Source organism: Lasioglossum baleicum, chromosome 6 (genome assembly GCF_051020765.1).
Source record: "Lasioglossum baleicum chromosome 6, iyLasBale1, whole genome shotgun sequence".
NCBI lineage: Eukaryota > Metazoa > Arthropoda > Insecta > Hymenoptera > Halictidae > Lasioglossum > Lasioglossum baleicum.
In genome coordinates this window covers 10,939,476-10,957,606 of record NC_134934.1, presented here as the reverse complement: position 1 = coordinate 10,957,606, position 18,131 = coordinate 10,939,476, and the positions used below count along the sequence as shown (strand labels likewise).

Below are 18,131 nucleotides of genomic sequence, written 5' to 3'. Positions count from 1 at the left end.
GATTTGTTTTTTTCAAATATTCGTAAAAGAGATGTTTCACATTTCTTGGACGATTTCAGGAAGCTGGAAGGATCAGTACCCGCTAAATACGCACCAAGGAAATCGGACGCGTCGTAAGTCACTCTCCCCGCAAAGTGTTGGATCCCGAAGGATCTACAGTCGACGGTCCTGGGCTCGAAAAGCCGGGGATTCTGTTTGTGCTGAACCTTCACTTTGGCGACGTAGCTCTCGGCTGTACCTCGGATCGAACACTCGACGTCCAGCATGCTCAACAATCCGGTGCGCTGTACAACGAAACAACAATCCTAATAGAAGATATCATTTCACGCGGTGGTATCTCATATGTCCGGTTTAAAATGGACCATCGGTGTGAGCTTTGTATACCATTTTCCGAGAGATCAACTTACCAAGGAGGAAATGAGATCGATACATGGCACGTTGTCGACGTAGTCGACCTCCACGTCGCACCGGATACCTTCGTCACGACAACTTTCGATCGAGCTCTTGAAGATATGCGTGTTGTAGAAGTGTTGCATCGTTTCCGCGCAGAGATTGATGCACAGGTGCTCCAGCTGGCTCGGCTTAGGGTCTTCGAATCCAAACATGTCCAGAATTCCGATGAACCCGTCCGTGGCGTGTCTCACTGCGTTGTTTAACGCTGTCATGCTCCTGGAACCCGTGCCACCTGGTTGCGGACATAAATCGGATTTTATTCACTGTAAAACCTCAACTTCTCCTCTCTTCGTTTTCATTTCTACGCGTCCCAGAAAATCTTAACTTAGCTCTATCTCCTTCGATTCTCCTGTAATCAATCCTTAACGGGGTAGACTCGTTCTTCCAAGATTGCAAGGGTGCGGAATGCTCCTTCTCATTTCTCAATAATGCAAAGAAGGGGTTTTGCAGTAGTCAAAAGCGCTAGATAAATGCAAATTGCGCTCCGTAAATGTAAGAATAGAACTTTTGAGGGCGATCGCGGCCCAGATTGATCTTGTGTCTATCGCATTCGAGAAACGAGAAGGCGCATTCCGCACCCTTGCAATTCTACCCTCTTAAAGACGACCAATATTTGACGTCACTTCGTACGATTCGGGATTGAAGTTTTCGCTATCGAATTGATTAACGAGTTAATCATTGTACCTGCCGAGCTGCCAATGGTCGAAGCATGTTGGCTGGTGACCTCGGCCTGGTTGTGCACGGACTCGTTCGAGTCCGAGGACAAGGTGCCAAGGGTTGAGCCTAATCTCTTTAGACTGTTGGCTCTCCGGACGATGGTGGCCACGGTGCGACAGTAGAGCGCTTTCGCCAGCGAGTCCCTGGTCATGTTAGACTGCGTAAACAAAGACCCTTCAACATTGTTCGGCACTGACGGGGGAGGGGGGGGCAGGAATTATAGCTGGCATAATCGCGGACAATCAATTACACAGTACCATATTCGCGTCGCAGACCGACTTGACCAGTTGTCCGCGAGCATTGTGTGTCCTGGAGGTCAGACCTCTCAGGAGAGCTGGCGGAGGAACTCCTAAGAGTGCCGCTACGGACGCCAGTTCATTTTCACCTATCACACCAACCTCCACACCCGGACGATCCGTGAAGCCGACGTTGCCAAGGATCAACACTGCCGCTAGGACTCTGACTACGTCCAGAAATGGTATTCCTAACACCCCTGCAGCAATTTTTTAAACTAATTCATTGCTCTGTGATGACGTGTGTTCCATTTTGATCAATTTCATTGCGATGTCGATCGTGCAGATTGTGAAGAATGAGAGAAAAGTTAAGGTGGACAACTAAATGGAGCTAGTTTATGTGAAAATCTAAATCAACGTCCTCGGAGAATTTTTCAATTGTACACTGTGTTTTGTGATGGAACTTCATTATGACTAGATTTCATGCATTTATGGTAAAAATGAGTATGTGCGATTTAGAGCTCCGATGTATTCGTTCCAGCTTATTGACATTATTAAAGTAAGAAAGAAATTTCTGTTTGGCTTCTGTTCATCAATGGAAAGAATCTTTCTTTAAAGATTTCTTTCTTTTTTTCGTTCAAAGAAAATACTGTAGATCATGGTGTTACAGATAGGAGATTATGGCAAACTAACAGAAGCTATTTGATAAGCAAGCAAATATAGAACGACGAGTTTAATAAATTAATAAATACATAAGATATGAGTTGATATAACATTTTATTCTAGGAAATGCACATTCTATTTAGTTTAATGTATTATGAATTTGAAGTTTTCTGTTGTTTAATAGCGTACGATATAAACTTTTCAGCATACCTAGGCATGCCTTCCAAGCTTGAAACCTGATGGCATCCTCGGCTTCATCCTGCCTAGTATCGCCATGTTGGAGATACCTCAGATTCTTCAAGTTGTAACCCTCCAAGTTAAGTTTCACTAGAACATCGTGCAATGAGGATCACTGTGGATGCTCTGTAGTTAAATAACTACATCAAACAACGACATTGATAATATCAATTCGAAAATGTGACAATTAAAATCAAGAACGACTCCACGATTTCATCAACATTTTAGGTTTACGGATTTTTCATTATAAAAGTAACAAGAATATATATCGATTCAATTTTTTAGCTACTTCTTTAGGACATAGTCCCATGGAAGGACGAAATTTATCGAATAATTTCTAATGGACACACTTTTAGAATCTCAATAATCGTAAATTAAAAATATTAATCCTGTTAACTAAACCCACAATATTCAACAGAACTAACAGGAATTTAGAAATCAACAGCATCTTCACGATGAACTCTCCTTCAAACGAAAACAACAAAAGTGAACCCGGTCAATCTCGATGAAGACAAAATTACTAAATCAAATGATAAATAAAACTTCATCAGTCAGTAACAATCAATTAGAACATTCTCCAACAAACTCCGAAATGTTTAACAATCTACCTCGTTCCTCGTGGGACAGTCCAGCCAGCATTTGATAGAAAATATGATAGTTCTTCTCATCAGGCAGTGGCCTGATGACTCTCGTCTGGTCTAGAAAGTAACAGTGAATCTTGGTTCTGTACAAAGCGCCGTCCGTCACCTGGACCTCGATGAAGTGACCCTGAAGAGAACATACATCGTCAACATACATCATTAGACTGCGGATTTTACGCATTTATGATTGGAAAGAATAAATGGAATTTAAAATAATAGTAAAGGTGAATTCTTCTCGATCGAAAATTAAATATATAATAAATTTTATGATTTCGGTGCAGGGTTCGATCATTTATAGAAAACATGTCGAGAAGCATGTTTAATTAATTGCGCATTTGCTGGTTTTCTATAAATGATCGAACCCTGCGCCGAAATCATAAAATTTATTATTTAAAATAATAGTGTATTTGAAAGTATAACATTTTCATTCGATTAAAATTGTTATTAGAGCATCATCGTTTGCCAACAAACCAGCAAAACTATCGCGACAAAACTTGAAATCCCAAAACAATCTACATACTATCCTAGAGCTCTCCGAATTGGTAGCAGTCTTCGCCGATCCCAAGGACCTGAGGACAGTGAAGGCAGCAGCTAGGTGTTTGAACGCATCGGTCTCAGGTCCACCCCCAGCAACGTCGAACAACTGTCTCAGCAACAGCATGGAGGCATAAGTTTTCCCCGAACCACTAGTCCCTAAAGAAATCGCGAAATGTCTTGGTTTGTTGCTTCGTAATCGTGTTGGAAAAGGTAAAAGGTATTAACTAGTTTACCGGAAAGAATAATGGCTTGAGGATAGCCGGTCTCCGATTGCTGGCGAACAGCTTCCTGGACGACTTTGTTCAGCTGAGGCGCCAGCGGTACGGCCCTGGTGCTCGTTAAGGTCAATGGATTCCCGACGTCCGTATAAGGATTGATACAGACCAGAATGGGGCCCACGTTCGTCTGAAATGCGTTCCCATTATCCACTCTTGCGATTATCAATTTCGCGCTCGGACCCTCTCGCGGGCTGATGAAGACATAGCAGCCAATCAAATTGTTATACAGAGGTGGGCGTTATTTGGCGAAACAAATATTTTAAATACTATTTAATATTTTAGATTTTATTTTGCTTAAAGAAAATAGTATTTTAAATAAGATATAGAATTTCGAAAATAAAATATTTCTATTTCAACAACCTGAACCTCAAAATAAAATATTTCCATTTCAACAGTTTGATCCACAAAATAAAATATTTCTATTTCCACAACCAGAAACACGAAATAAAATATTTTACTTTTTGCATTGTTATAATACTCTGAGAAACATTGTTAAGAAACGATTTACACTCATAAATGTATTGAATTCGAACCATTATTTTCAGCAATAATAGTTAAAATTGAAATTGAAAATACAGACAAAATATAGATATTTTCAATATTCTTCAAATGAAATACTATTTTCAAAAAAATGACTGCCTCAAATAAACTATTTTATTTTTAAAAATTACTGCATCAAATAAACTATTTTATTTTCCAAAATTACTGCATCAAATAAAATATTTTATTTTCAAAGTTGTACACATACTTTAAAATAAATAGGATTATTTACTATTCACTATTTAAAATACTATTTTCCTCAGCTCTGTTGTTATACCTCCCACACACAATATTTTTTCTCACGGTGTTTAGGTTTCCTTTCCAACACTGGATCGAAATGGAACTGAACTGAATCGTTTCCAAGTCACCGTTTCATTGTTCTGTATAATCTCATTCGAAATTCTACAAAATCACGGATTTTAATGTTTCTAATTCACGATTATTGATTTAAAAAAATGTATTTCTTTGGCCACATGGATAGTATAAAAAGTATGGCTAGAAATTTCAATAGATACATTCTTCTTATCTTCACGAAAAGTAGTCTATAATAATTTTAACTTAAATACTTAATCGAATTGCGAAGAGTGATTAAAAGTGTGGAAGGAATCTGAACGATAGACCGCAATATATACATATTATTACGGTTATTGTAATACGTGCGACTAGAAACGAACTCCGGTTTCTCGAGGAATGTCGTTCGTCAACTATCCGACAAGAGCCGATTCGATTTCGGCGTCCGCACAAGCGATAGAAAGTGTTTGAGAATATTAGTCATGGATCGTTGTTATCATATTAATGGTGCCAAGCCGAGAGACGTGTATCCGTAGAGCAGAGAGCTTGAGATCGTCTGCGAGAGTAAACATGATCCTTTGAGCCGAGCACGGGACGATAGTTGAAAGACCGTAGTGTGTTTCATTATTACAGGCTCTTTGAAGTACGAGAGGAGAATATCAATTAGCTATCTCTCTCTCCTCTGATTCTCCTGTATTTCCTCTTATTTAGAATACGGATTAGTTTGCACCGTGTGTTAAGTTACGATAAAAAATTAGCCCCAAGTTCGTCGCCGGTATTCCACATTTTTGCTGGTTATTTTTACAAACACAGATAAATCCATTTCAATTTATTTGACGATAAAAATAAACTGGCAAACCGTGTTAATGTTCGTTAATTCTATAGTTCTGAAAATCCACAGTCTACGAAATCAATTCCAGAAAGGCAGAGGCGTGTAGATCGAGGGATAAACGATCCTGGTTCGGGATCGATGGATGAGTTCGCGAGATCCTGCGGTCTTCCTCGAATAATATCCTCGGAGGAGGATAAAAGGAAGCCTCGGACCTTGCGAGCGTCGTAGAGACTTAGAAATCGGGACAGTTAGGGCGGAGAGAAGGTACAGAAGGTAGAAGGCAGTTGAACGGAGAAGGGGGAAGAAAGGGTGAAGGGGAGCGCAGGCGAAGGAGAGAAGACGAAGGAGACAAAGAGCGCAGGGTGGTGCAACAGGCTACGGAGCGGCGAGGCTTTGGCGGGCCTTGGTACCTATTAGAAGCCCACCTAGAGAAAGCAACACGCCGGAGGACGAACAAAAAGGTGAAAAACGGCCGCACGACCACGGGGAGGGAGAGAACCGGTCCCGCGACGGGCCCGGTACCTAGTGATGGGCCCGGGAGACTCGCTGATCCGAGCTTTTGAACAACTGGGTCGTGTGGGGCCCATGATATTGCCTCTGATCGCAGCGCCATCCTCGAGAAAGGTCTGTTGGATTTTACTTGTTGTCGAGCTATGCATTTATTATACAAAATGTGTTTATGTTGTTATACAAAATTATACAAAATTTTTGGAATATATTGTGTTGGTCTGTGTCTATAAACATTATAAAAAGGTACAATTCCTGGTACAACGATTAAATCGAAAATATAGGAGCACGTTTATCGACAGAATGAAACAGTGAACATTAAACTGTTGAATTTATATCTTGTTTACTATTGAAATGCAGTTTGCATGTTCATCAGTGTACAAACAGTAAAAACAGCCATGAAATTAAAAAAAAAAATGCACAGTCGCGCTGGTATTTTGTTCCTGTTCGAATTGAACGAAGCCAACACTTGTACAGCTTTTTCAAAGAGCATCTCGGATGATAGCAAACGAGAAAGAGAGAGAGAGACAGAGATGAAGAGAGGGGAATAGGTCAGGGCGAAAAGAAACAAAAGAACAAAGAACGCAGAGGAGAAGCAGAAGAAGAAGAAGAAGGAGTAAGAAACAGGAATAAACTGGACAGAGGAAAAACCTGGTGGACAGAAGATCGAGAACATGATCTACGCCGTTCAGCCGTATCGAAAGATCAGGCCAGGGGATCGGACTTCTATACCCGGAAGGTGGTCGTAACTCGATCGAGAAAGTGCGAGGGTCCAATTAAACCGGGAATTACGATTTCTCGTATGAATCTCTCGGCAGCCCACGCTTAATCGTCCCGCGGGCTGAATAATAAAGCGATCGGATCTAATCGATATCCTGGAGACACTCCACTTTCCACCGCGGTGTGCATTTTTCCTTGCTGCTCTGCTCGTTAACGATTGATTCACCGTGCACTAAAACTAGACCATTTTATACCACTTTGCTAAAACAACGAGAATATATCTCCTTTGATTTTTAGTGATTTCTAGTCATTTTTATCGCACCACCGCAAAAATAAATTCATTGAATCACGATCTTAAGAACTGACAATTCATGCTCGCCTGTTCCTTTTAAAAAAATCCAATTTGTTTAGAGCTAGAGCAGATCCAATCTCAAAAAGAGAGAGAGTAAACGAATTTCAATGATGCTGTATTGAATCATTTTTTGGGAACGTTGCGGAGGCGTGAACTATTTTCGACCGTTTTCTGCAACACCTCGGCCAACGTGGATTTAACGGTAAACAAGTTAGGACGCGTTAATGAATTTCTCTACGAAGAAAGCAATTGCAATCGCGCGGCCCGACACGACTCGTGTTCCGAGTAACATAATAATTTCTTTTGGAATTGCTGCTCAAAAGGAAATTATTAAGCTTCTTTTTGACACGGCGTAGTCATTAAAAAGCCTATTAACCCTTCGTGTCCTGAAAGAACAGCGGCGCTAAAGAACCGCTTTCATTAAAATATCGCCACGCACCAAATGCGCCCAGATTTTTCGCTGCAGTTTGCAGCGGCAGCACTCTGTGCGCATCTCTTTCCCTAACGATTCTGGAAAATGTTTACTCACAGAACGTGTAAGTACAATCGCGGCCGTATAAGAACCGTAAATAATCTAAACGAGTGATACTTTCAACCTGAGACTTTCCAAAAGTGTTTTCTGCACAGCAAAAAATGCCCACACAATTTTTAGCTGCTTCACCGATGCAGATCCCCCGCACATCAGAAAAGGAACAAGAAAAATACGACTTGATCGACAAATTATAAATACAATTGTCGATCACTAGACAGCGGATTTTATGGATTTATAGCGAAAACGAGTGGGCGTAATTTAAAACGGTAAAAACATTAGAAGAATTTACAAATACTGTTGTATTATTTTCAACCTATTAAACACATATTAAGATAGAACAAATATTTCTGTTTCACTCCAGTTTGTTGCAGTGCAGGTAGAACTCTTTTATTGTGCATAAAAATCCGCTGTCTATTGATCACTTTTTAAAACTGGTACAATGTAACCAAGATGAAAAAACATCTAGCAATGAAAAATTGAAGAGAAACATGACGGATAATTGGAGTGTCGATTTTATGCATTTACAAGAGGAATAAAAACATCAGAGAAGTCTTGTACATCATTTTACGACATGCTTGCAGCACGCAGGAATCGGGGGAGGAAGATTCTAATTTTGCGAAAGATCCCCGGTCCAATTGTAATTAATTAGGAGTAGATTAGCAGGTGGAAGATGTTCGAAAGTTCTTCGGGTTTAATCCGGGGCGGAAACGAGCGTTTCATAGGTGACAAGCTAATATAATTCCTCGGGTGTTCTCTGTCTCGTTGCGCCGGCGATATCTTCTTCGAGCGCTTCTTTCCCATTAAGAATTCACCCTTGTCTCAGGCGTTGGCTCAGCTTGGCTCTCTGCTTGGCCCCGTGCTTGGCTGTTCGCAGAGCAGCACGCGCAGCTGGCACGCTCGCATTCCATTATCGTGCTCCGCGTTTTAATTTCTCCCCGGCATTCCTTAACGCGTGCCCCCCTTTTTTTCTGATTACGGGCCCTCCCGGGAGCACTTCATCAGACACTTCCCAGACGATTCGGGGATGGAGAATCTGAACTTCGTTCACGACCTCTGCGCACCCCGACGAGGAATCATTTAGCACGTTGCTGGGGCTGAGTGTCTGCGTGGTTGAAGATCGTACGGAGCCACGAAGACGTTCCAAGATATTCAGACAAATTTTATGAACAGATGACGACGCACTATGTAACACATCACTCATAAAGTCTCCGGTCTAACTAAGAAAAACAAATTTTTTTTTAGAAATTCCACTTTATTCATCAACATACTCTCCTTTAAGAGTTATGCATCCATTCCAACGCTCCTCTAACTTTTCGATGCCCTTTATGTAAAACGATTTGTCTTTGCTCTCAAAATAAGCCTCAGTTTCGGCAATCACTTCTACATTTGAGCCAAATTTCTTTCCCTGCAGCATCTTTTTCATGTCTGCAAACAGCCAGTAGTCGCTGAGGGCCAAATCTGGAGAGTACGGTGGGTAGGGAAGCAATTCAAAGCGTAATTTGTCCAATGTAACCATTGTTTTCATCGCGCTCTGAATCGTCGACGCGTTGTTGTTTCTGGTCCGGTGTGAGCGAACGCACCCACTTCGAAAGCAACTTGCGCATGTCCAAATTTTCATGTAAAATTGTAAAGACACTGCCTTCTGATATCTTCAAGGTGTCAGCTATCTCACGCAACTTCATTTTACGGTCTTTCAAAACTATTTTGTGGACATTTTTTATGTTTCCCGGAACAACTGCCGATTTTGGGCGACCAGAGCGGTCAGCATCATCGGTGCTTGTACAACCGCGTTTAAATTCAGCATACCAGTCGATAATAGTTGATTTCCCTGGTACAGAGTCCCCATAATGCTCATCAAGCCACTGTTTGGCTTCAACAGTATTTTGTCCCCATCAAAAAACAGTGTTTAATCAACACACGAAATTCCTTTCTATCCATTGTCTTGAAAATTACAAAACTGGGCTCACTAAAACGACTGTAACCTCTAAACTAAAGGTCAGAATGCCATGAAACTTTGACACGTACTGTTTGAAGGTTAGTACTATCCGGAAATCACGTGGGTCTGTCAACAATGTTGCCATATATGTGTCAGACCGGGGACTTATTGAGTGATGTGACACCTTTATGCTAAATAAAGAAATGGTCTGCGTCAGCTGCAAGACACAGGAATCAAGCGGAGATCGAACTTATTTCAGTTCGAATTTGAGCAAGTATGCTATTTGAAAAAAGAGCTCCACTGCTTTCTCCAGACAAAATGGCCAAAGATCGAATTTTCGTGGACTGCGTCAAGCCAGACCCGTTTATGCCTGCTTAAAAGCAAAGCAGCGCAACTTCCGGCAGTCTAGTTATCGTATAACAGTGTCTGGCATCGTTAACCGGGCCACAGCATCTAGTTTCGCGAATAAATCGCAACTCTCGCGACTGGCTTTATTGGTAGAGGTGATATTTCGGCGAGAAGCACTGCGGAGGTGCAATTAGGCGTCGAGTATCGAGGAAGACGCTTGGAGATCGGCTCCGGGGGACCAGGAAACGCTTTCAGGCTCGGTCGAAACGATTTGCCAACGAAATTCGCAGCTTGCGCTTTCCCTCCCCACCCATCTCTCTCTCTATCTCTCTCTCTCTCTCTCTCCCTGTTCTAGAGAAAATCGCAAGACGCATCGATCACTCTGTGCCTCGATAGCGAAGCGTGTAGCTCGTCCGCGGACACGATAAGTTCGCGGGCCTTCTAATTGAGATGAATGCTTCGATTCGCCACGGACCAATCGAGATTCTCCGGTTCAGATATGCTCTGCGAACGTTTAGCGAAGACTCCTCCTGTCTCGGCAATCCGCGCACTTTTTCATAACACGGAACCATTGACGTCGTGGATAATGTACTGTTGCGTTTGCTCAAGTCGTGGATGTGTCGATGGTCACACGAAAATTTGCAATATTTAGTATGTCACGCAGAAAAAAACGACAGACATTGGAAGATGTAAGAATTCTTAGATTTACTGCCGTTATAGGCCGAAAATCGTGAAAATCTCCAATTTTTACCATCTTTAAACGTTTGTAGCTCATTGCAACGTCAACCGATTTTGACGAAATTTTCAGGATATATTTAATTGACACAGATCTACGAAACGTATTTCTTAAATTTTTAATATAGGCCCACATAAACAAGTTGTAAAATGCAACTTTTAGTATTTTGTCTACAATTCCGACCAATTGCAATTTTCGAAAAAATTTCTTTTCGCATCCTGTAGTAAACTAATTGCTCTAGCTTCCCCAATAAATTTTAATCGTATAGTCCAACATTTAAAAAAGTTATCGCTTTTTTTAGAGCGTCCGAATATTAATGAGAGTCACTGCACGTACGTAACTAAACCTTGTTCTACATTTCCAGCATTGAACGTGCCACAATGTAATATTAAATTCGGCATAAATAACCATTACAGAAATTACAGCGCAAACTCCACGTTATCTTTTTGTTGTAAAGTTCCGTCAGCTTACGTTAGTTAGCGAACATAATTTCCAGCCGGTTCCGATTGATCTCAATTGGGATATTAATAGGATTCATGCGAGAATCCTCGTTGCTAGAATAATCGGAACAGGAAACGCTGGTCAGCAATCCTGCTTTCCTTCGGCAGGGAATTATTGATGAACCAAAACTGCATCGGGCGCATCAATAATTCTGCTTCGCGATTAAAAATTCATGACAAATCCCAACGATCCAAAACTATACCCGTGCACGAACACTTTGTACCAGGCTATCGAAAGTTGCCTAAACGCAGCATCAGGCATATTCCGCGAACTGAACCGAAAACTCCAAATGGTGCATTTACGAGCGCTTTACGATTCATTACGTTCCTGTAATAAACGTTCGACCATTTACACATCAGCATTTCGAACAGTTACTTAGAATATTTCGAAATTAAATGCACGGACGTACTTCCAATACTTCTCTATTTTACCGTGCATTTAACACTTCGACTGCCTTATTAGTAGACTGCGGACGTTTATGCAAAATAAAGATTTTCTCCATCAATTTTAAAAAGCACATGCCAGGGAGAAAAAGTTCTTTCCTTCTTTAATAATTTTAGTAAGTTGGAATGAATACACTGGTGTTTCGAAATTCTCTTTGCCCCTAATCTTTTTTGAATTGGACTTATCCATTTTTATAATAAATGCATAAAATCCGCAGTCTACTTATTAGCCTTAGTTTGTAGAAATCATTTCTCCAATTAAAAGTACATGTTCTAAACGAGAAGATCGAAAGTGTAATGAATTGAAATTTATTCGGATTTTTATACTGCGAAAAGTTTAATTCCATTTCGTTACATTCCATACGGTGGAATATGGTTCCCGTTGGATATGAATAGCACAATCATCTTCGTATAAAAGCAATGAAAAAATTAACGTTGCCATTTCTATTTGTCCAGGGTTGGATTTTTCAGCTTGCCAAGGGAATGCCAGTGAAAGTTTCGATGAAATGCGTCAAGTAGATAAAGATTGCGTTGACTTACGTGGTACTGCTTCGCGCAGAATCGGGCCTGAAGACACTTGAGGACCGCGTCCTCCGTTAGGGGGCCCGGCAGGTGAATGAGGTCGTCCAAGGCCGTGGAGGTCGCGGGCCCCGATGAGCTCGTGGTCCCCTTCGGGAGACATCGATGCTGACCCTGGTTGGTTTTCGCGTTCTTCACGTCTGCGATGATGCTCGAGATTGGGGGCGATCGCAAACAGCCCAGGGCCGTCACGCAGGACACTATACCATCGTCTGGGATCCCATTATGGCGTTTCGGGGGGTCCAAATCTACAAACAACAGAGGCCAATCTTAACTTCTTCAACTTTTCCTCCAGAGTTGCACTCAATTTTCTACATGACTGGTTACGTGGAACTTTGTATGACTCCAACATAAATAAACAAAATAGATAGCTGCTAAAATAGTCGACACAACGCACAACTACTATATGCGAGTAATTAAAAGTTGAATTACGGGTTCAAATATTTTTCGAATTGTTCGAAGATCTGTTCCTTTACAGAAAACTGCACAGTCTAGTGTTCGACGAATTTCGTAGCGGAATCTGTTCGAAATGCCTAGGTGCCAAAACACAAAGCTAACAGTGTATTACAGGCGAACCACATGTGTACTAATATCGTTAACAGCATTTTTCTCTTTCAATTTTACCGGCTTTTTCGGGGGAACTGACCACAGCGACGCCGCACTATGGGCCAAACCGACGAAATCTGTGTCAAAATCAAAGAACTTTCGATAGAGATGAGATAAAGCGATGAAATTTTTTTTAATGAAAGCTGAAACTCTGCAGAATATGGGATAATTATGGAGATTGTGGTTCGAACGTTTTTTAACCTTGAAAGAATTCGTTAAACTTGCACAATTTCAAGAAAATTGTGGTTTTTCCAATACCACGCGCCGAAAAAATTTTATTTAACGTGCGACAAAAATTTCATCGATCTATCTCATTTCTATCGAAAGTTCTTTGATTTTGACACAGATTTCGTCGGTTTGGCTCACAGCGACGCCGCGCGCCGCGCCGCTCGAAATGAACGCAGGGTGGATTAAACGGCGAATTTTATTCACCAGTATTTATTTTCACCTGTACGAGAGCGAGGAGAACAGTGAATGGCCGTGGTCCGCGTCAAAAAATGGTAAATAAATCATAAAACGGAATCCGGGCCGTGATAGCCGTTGTGTAAACAGCCGCGTTTACCGTTTCGATGATTTTGCGGAGAAATCGCTCGTCGTTCTCGGTTATTTAAAATATCAACCCTCGTTCCAGGCTGCGAGAAAGGCAGAGAGATAGAGAGAAGCAGAGAGACAAAATTGTAGGTGTATGTAGCCGATGACCAGTTCCAGAATCGCGGAGCGTATCGCGAATTAACGCGGCAATGACGATATTACGCGCCGTTTAAATATTAACGAACCCGATCGACGCAGGATGGACGTCGTCAGCATCCACGTGGACGTACACACGCTCCTATTTCAACTACTATGCACTGGCTGGTTCGGTTTAATTCGCGGTGATCGGATCGAATGGCGATTAAAACCTTTGCCGACGAGGTTACTAGCCATTTCCGGCCGAGCATCGGGCATGCTAGTGGCGGAGTTAAATAGATGACGCGACGATGTTGATGTGCATTTACTAGCACGATTCCCGTTGAAAAATCAACTGCTGGCTTATCTCCGGAATACGTTGTTTGTCTTAATTCCGAACTAAACGTTGCACGTTAATCCAGCTATTAAAAAACGCTCGTGCAGATAATAATCTGAAAACAAGATAATCGAGTGTTCTTTCTCTCTGTGTGTGTTTATCACTGCAATTGCAAAATTGCTGAAGATTGAACAGCGAATGGAGTACGGTCTCCAGCATCAGAAATGATCAAGAAACTATATCCCGTAGACTGTAGACGCTGTCGGCAAATGAGAATTTAGGCGAAACTTCTGAAAATCTGAATTATGAAACCCATTATTAAACGCGGACCCCGCTATTCAACGGTTTAAAGCTGCTTAGACAAACTTGGATGAAGCGTTCGCTAACCTATGGGGTCTCCGCAGGGGCTCTGGAAATGTTCGCTGATCTATTTTCACAATTAACTAGAGATTCCTTATTGGAACAGTGTTGTGAAAATGAACAATGCAATTAGAAAATATACCATTGTATCTGGGAGAGTGGGCAGAAACAGTTAAAGAAGAAAAAGTTGTCAAAGTTTGGAATCTTTTATTTCTTTTATCCCACCTCCTCCCACAGCACACCCCATAGGATACGTTACTGCGACATTACTACCAGGGGGAATAGACTGACGGCTATTGAAATAAGCTGCGTATCGGTGTTTCCTTATTGATTATCATTATTACACTCATTCTTCTATCCCCTGTTTCCATTCATTCATCCACTCCTCGAGTCCAAACATCCGTTTGTCCTTCCATTTATCTTCATGGGGCCCATCCCATTTTACCACGTTTTTATTAGCTTGCTTTCTTGTTTGTCTGTTTGTTTGTTTTTTCCTCAGTTGTTACCTTTTGTCCACACAACTGTGTCCAAATACGTCATAAAATATATCAATGGGTAAAATTCATCAAGTGAGGTCGGTAAATAAATAAATAAATAGCCTACTGGTTATACCCGAACACTTTAGTGTTACAAAATGAAACCTATCATTCGCAACGCAGCGTTACACCTGGAAAAAATAAAATTCTTCGTGTTCCTTAAAGAAGAGTGTCAGAATGTTAAGACAAGAAGGAAGGCCTACTTCACCGACCTCGAAGAAAAGCTAATACAGACGTAGCCCAGCCCTATCGAACAGGCAGTGAGTAAATCCGGTTTTGAATTGTTGACGTGTTCGTAACCGTACCGAAGTCTAGGAAAGCCAGAGAATCAGGGGGATGATGATCGCATATACTGACCAGATATTAAATTATTCGCTGCGGTGGCGTTGTGGCCGAGAGTGTTCGCGGCGGCGTGATTCGCGTGCGGATGAACGATCGCGGAGGCCGTCAGCGTGTGCCCCGAAGAAGGATGTCCCAAACCGTGGGGCAAGGTAGCGGCTAATGGCAGTGTGGTCCTGGGGGGTACGGCAGGGGCGGGGGAAGACGGCACGCATCCTTTTTCCGGGCTTTTGGAAAGGGGAGCCGGTGTGCCCTGGTTCGGCCCTGAATTGTTGTTCGGCGGCTGGCTCACGTGCAGCCGGTTCCTCAGGGTCACCAGTTCCGTACTCAAGCTCCTCAGACGCTGCTGTAGGTGCACCGCTTCGTTCGAGGACGAGGCATCTGTAAAAGGCAAACCGATATTCCGTGAGCTGCTGCTCTCTGCCACACTGTTACATACACTGTTTTGATCCGGAATGTTCCCGGAATGTGTGTAGAAATATTAGATGATCGCATAAGTTCGTGCCCGATTTGAAAATAAATATTCAATGGTTACATTTCCAAGAATACAGTTTCATTCATTATTTTCTACAATTAGAAAAGAAAAGCATAAGTGGTTCCACACACTTTAAATCAAAATAACTTTTCTATGAATGGACCAGACGACTTCAATTTCTCTGTAAGGCTAGAAGAATTAGTTTAGTCTAATAAATATGTTGGAAAAATGCATTTGGTCGGAATTGTGAAAAACAATAGTAAAAATTGATTTTTACAACTTTTTCAGCTGACAATAACGAAAATTTACAAAATGTGTTTTGTCAACTGGTATAAATTATATACGTACTGAAAATTTCATTGAAATTGGTTAATTGATTTGCGAATTATAAACGATCAAAAATGGTGAAACTTTCCACTTTATGGTACACTAGAAATTACCACTTTTGATCGTTTATAATTCGCAAAGCAATTAATCAATTTCAATGAAATTTTCAGAGCGTGTATAATTTATACCAGTTGACCAGACACATCTTTTGAATTTTCGTGATTGGCACAGCTAAGAAAGTTGTAAAAATCAATTTTTACTATTGTTTTCCACAATTCCGTCCAAATGCATATATTTTCAACATATTCTTTACACATCATTTACTAAACACATTCTTCTAGCTTTACAGAGACATTGAATAATAATAAAAAAAAGTACAAGTTTGACCTCGAGATTCAAGGTTCGATTCTTTTAACAGGTCTGTACCGATCCAGAGGTGCAGAATCACGCCACAGTGGTCACGACATATAATTTTGAAGGAGCCTGTGCCAAACCATTGAAATTATCAAATATTATATAGTATACACGCACTATACGAGAGAGTCGAATATAATCTGTGGACCGACTCGAACGAGGCCTTGGCGGGGATCGGTGACCTTGAACGGCCGATATTCTCTGTTACTCGAGTTGAGAGCTGGCTGTGTTCCACTGTGTTCCCGCGGCGGGAACGTTTGGTGGGTTTTACGGTTGTCGGGACTCGTAAAAGTATTTTTGGTTGGCGAGACACATATTATGGATTTGGGAGATGGTAGATGACGAGTGTTGAGTGGGTGAGATTTGGAGGATGGTTACAGGTGGACCGGACAGGTTGAAGGTTGAGTACATTTCTCAGAAGATAACCGTGCAGTAGATTGTTTAACCTCCAATTACTCGCACTCGAGTTTCTACGTAACTGGTTACTTGTATTCAATGAAACAACTACTTTAATGCAAAAAGGATATTTGGTCGCCTTTCTTTGCGTCAGAATTATCGCAATACGAATGCGAGTAATTAAAAGCGAATGAATCCTTCGATCGCATCCGTGAGAAACGTAGTATATGTATGCATTTCAATGCAACAAACGGCACGGTTTAATATACAGGCTGATTCTGGCAACTGGTACAACTTACTGCTCTTTTTTAATTGAACCGATCGGCCGTGTCGCACATTTAACGGGCCGGCATCCGCTAAACGGGCGAATCGCGTGTTCGGAGGAGGAAAAGTCGACGCGCGCCTCGTCGGCGATCGTTGCGAATTTCCAGTGACCCCCTCGGCCGTTTCGCAATCCTGCGCCCCTTTCAGCCTGTCCGCTGCCGCCCCCGCGGTACCCTGGCCAGCCGTCGAAATAATTCATTTAGAAAACGAGGGGCCCCGGTCCGAATTTGCGATACGCTGTTTGCGCTGGCTCGCGAAACGCGCGACAACCCTTTTATCGCGCGGCCGCCGGAGTTCGTTTGCCCGGCGAGGACCGTGCCTCGAATTGCAAACATCCGTGGACGTGAATTTTTCGGGGAATAACACGTTCGACCGGTGCAAACACCGTAGCCGAGGGCAAGGGGGCAGAGGGAAACTGTCGAGGAGAGAGAAACGGTGTTTTTCTCGTTAAACGTTTCCCCGCGTTTAATCTATTGCGTTATGGCGAAAACACGGACGGACCCGGCTGATGAATTTAAATAGCCACGCCACACTGAGAGAGGAACACAGAGAGAGAGAGAGAGAGAGAGAGACAGAGACGGATTCGTCGGCTGTTTGCGGAATTTGGAATAATATTTCGTTTTTATAGGGGACGGGAGAGAAGGGGTGGGCTCTCTCCGTGTGAGCGTACGCGGCACGAGCCTTTTCGGAGATTTGCGCGCGCGGTGTATTATTGATGCTCGTTATTTTGTTGTTTCGATATTGATTGGTCACGCGGGACTTCCGCTGTAATTGTTCTCTTTTGGTCGGTGTGATTGATGTGCGCGGGTGCTGAGCGAGCCTGACGGGGAATTCGGAACTTTCCATGGTGTGGTCGGAAGTTGATAAGCTGGTTGGAACTCTTGAAAATTGTGTCAGAGCTATCCGTAGCACATGAAAACAATTTCAACGTTCGATAGAGCTGTCGGAACTGTTGAAAAGAATGTTGGATCTTGATGGGGCCAACAGAGCTTCTCCGCGAGAACTCGGAGCTCGAACAGATGGAGGTAGAGGGATAAGGTAAAACAAGTATGCATGCTCTCTCTCTCTCTCTCTCTCTCTCTCTCTCTCTCTTCATTGTTCTAAGACGCTGCATTCAGTCGACCGGCTAAAACAACCACAGAAATTAAACGAAAAAAATGCTCGGATGGAAAACAAGGCCGGAAAGCAGCGCCGGTTTCTCGTCTTCCTGTTTTCCTTGCAGCGGGGCACACTGGCGACTGCTCTCTTTCCTTAGCACCTGGAGAGCCAACAGAG

The 18,131-nt window shown here is 42.3% G+C and overlaps 1 protein-coding gene across 5 annotated transcripts in view; it reads right to left on the bottom strand.

The window, feature by feature from the left end:
• Positions 1-18,131, bottom strand: part of Dachs (unconventional myosin-IXb-like dachs) — a 115,933-nt gene that overhangs the window by 8,081 nt on the left and 89,721 nt on the right. For 4 of the 5 annotated variants that reach the window (XM_076425895.1, XM_076425893.1, XM_076425894.1 and 1 more), the window contains 10 exons: positions 14,939-15,301; positions 12,038-12,324; positions 3,715-3,886; positions 3,465-3,637; positions 2,912-3,071; positions 2,277-2,393; positions 1,428-1,663; positions 1,138-1,327; positions 408-685; positions 95-284 (listed from right to left, as the gene is read on the bottom strand). In XM_076425895.1, coding sequence (XP_076282010.1) covers positions 95-284; positions 408-685; positions 1,138-1,327; positions 1,428-1,663; positions 2,277-2,393; positions 2,912-3,071; positions 3,465-3,637; positions 3,715-3,886; positions 12,038-12,324; positions 14,939-15,301 — 2,166 coding nt within the window. The remainder of the gene's footprint in view (positions 1-94; positions 285-407; positions 686-1,137; positions 1,328-1,427; positions 1,664-2,276; positions 2,394-2,911; positions 3,072-3,464; positions 3,638-3,714; positions 3,887-12,037; positions 12,325-14,938; positions 15,302-18,131) is intronic. The other variant, XM_076425897.1, reaches the window with a different exon arrangement.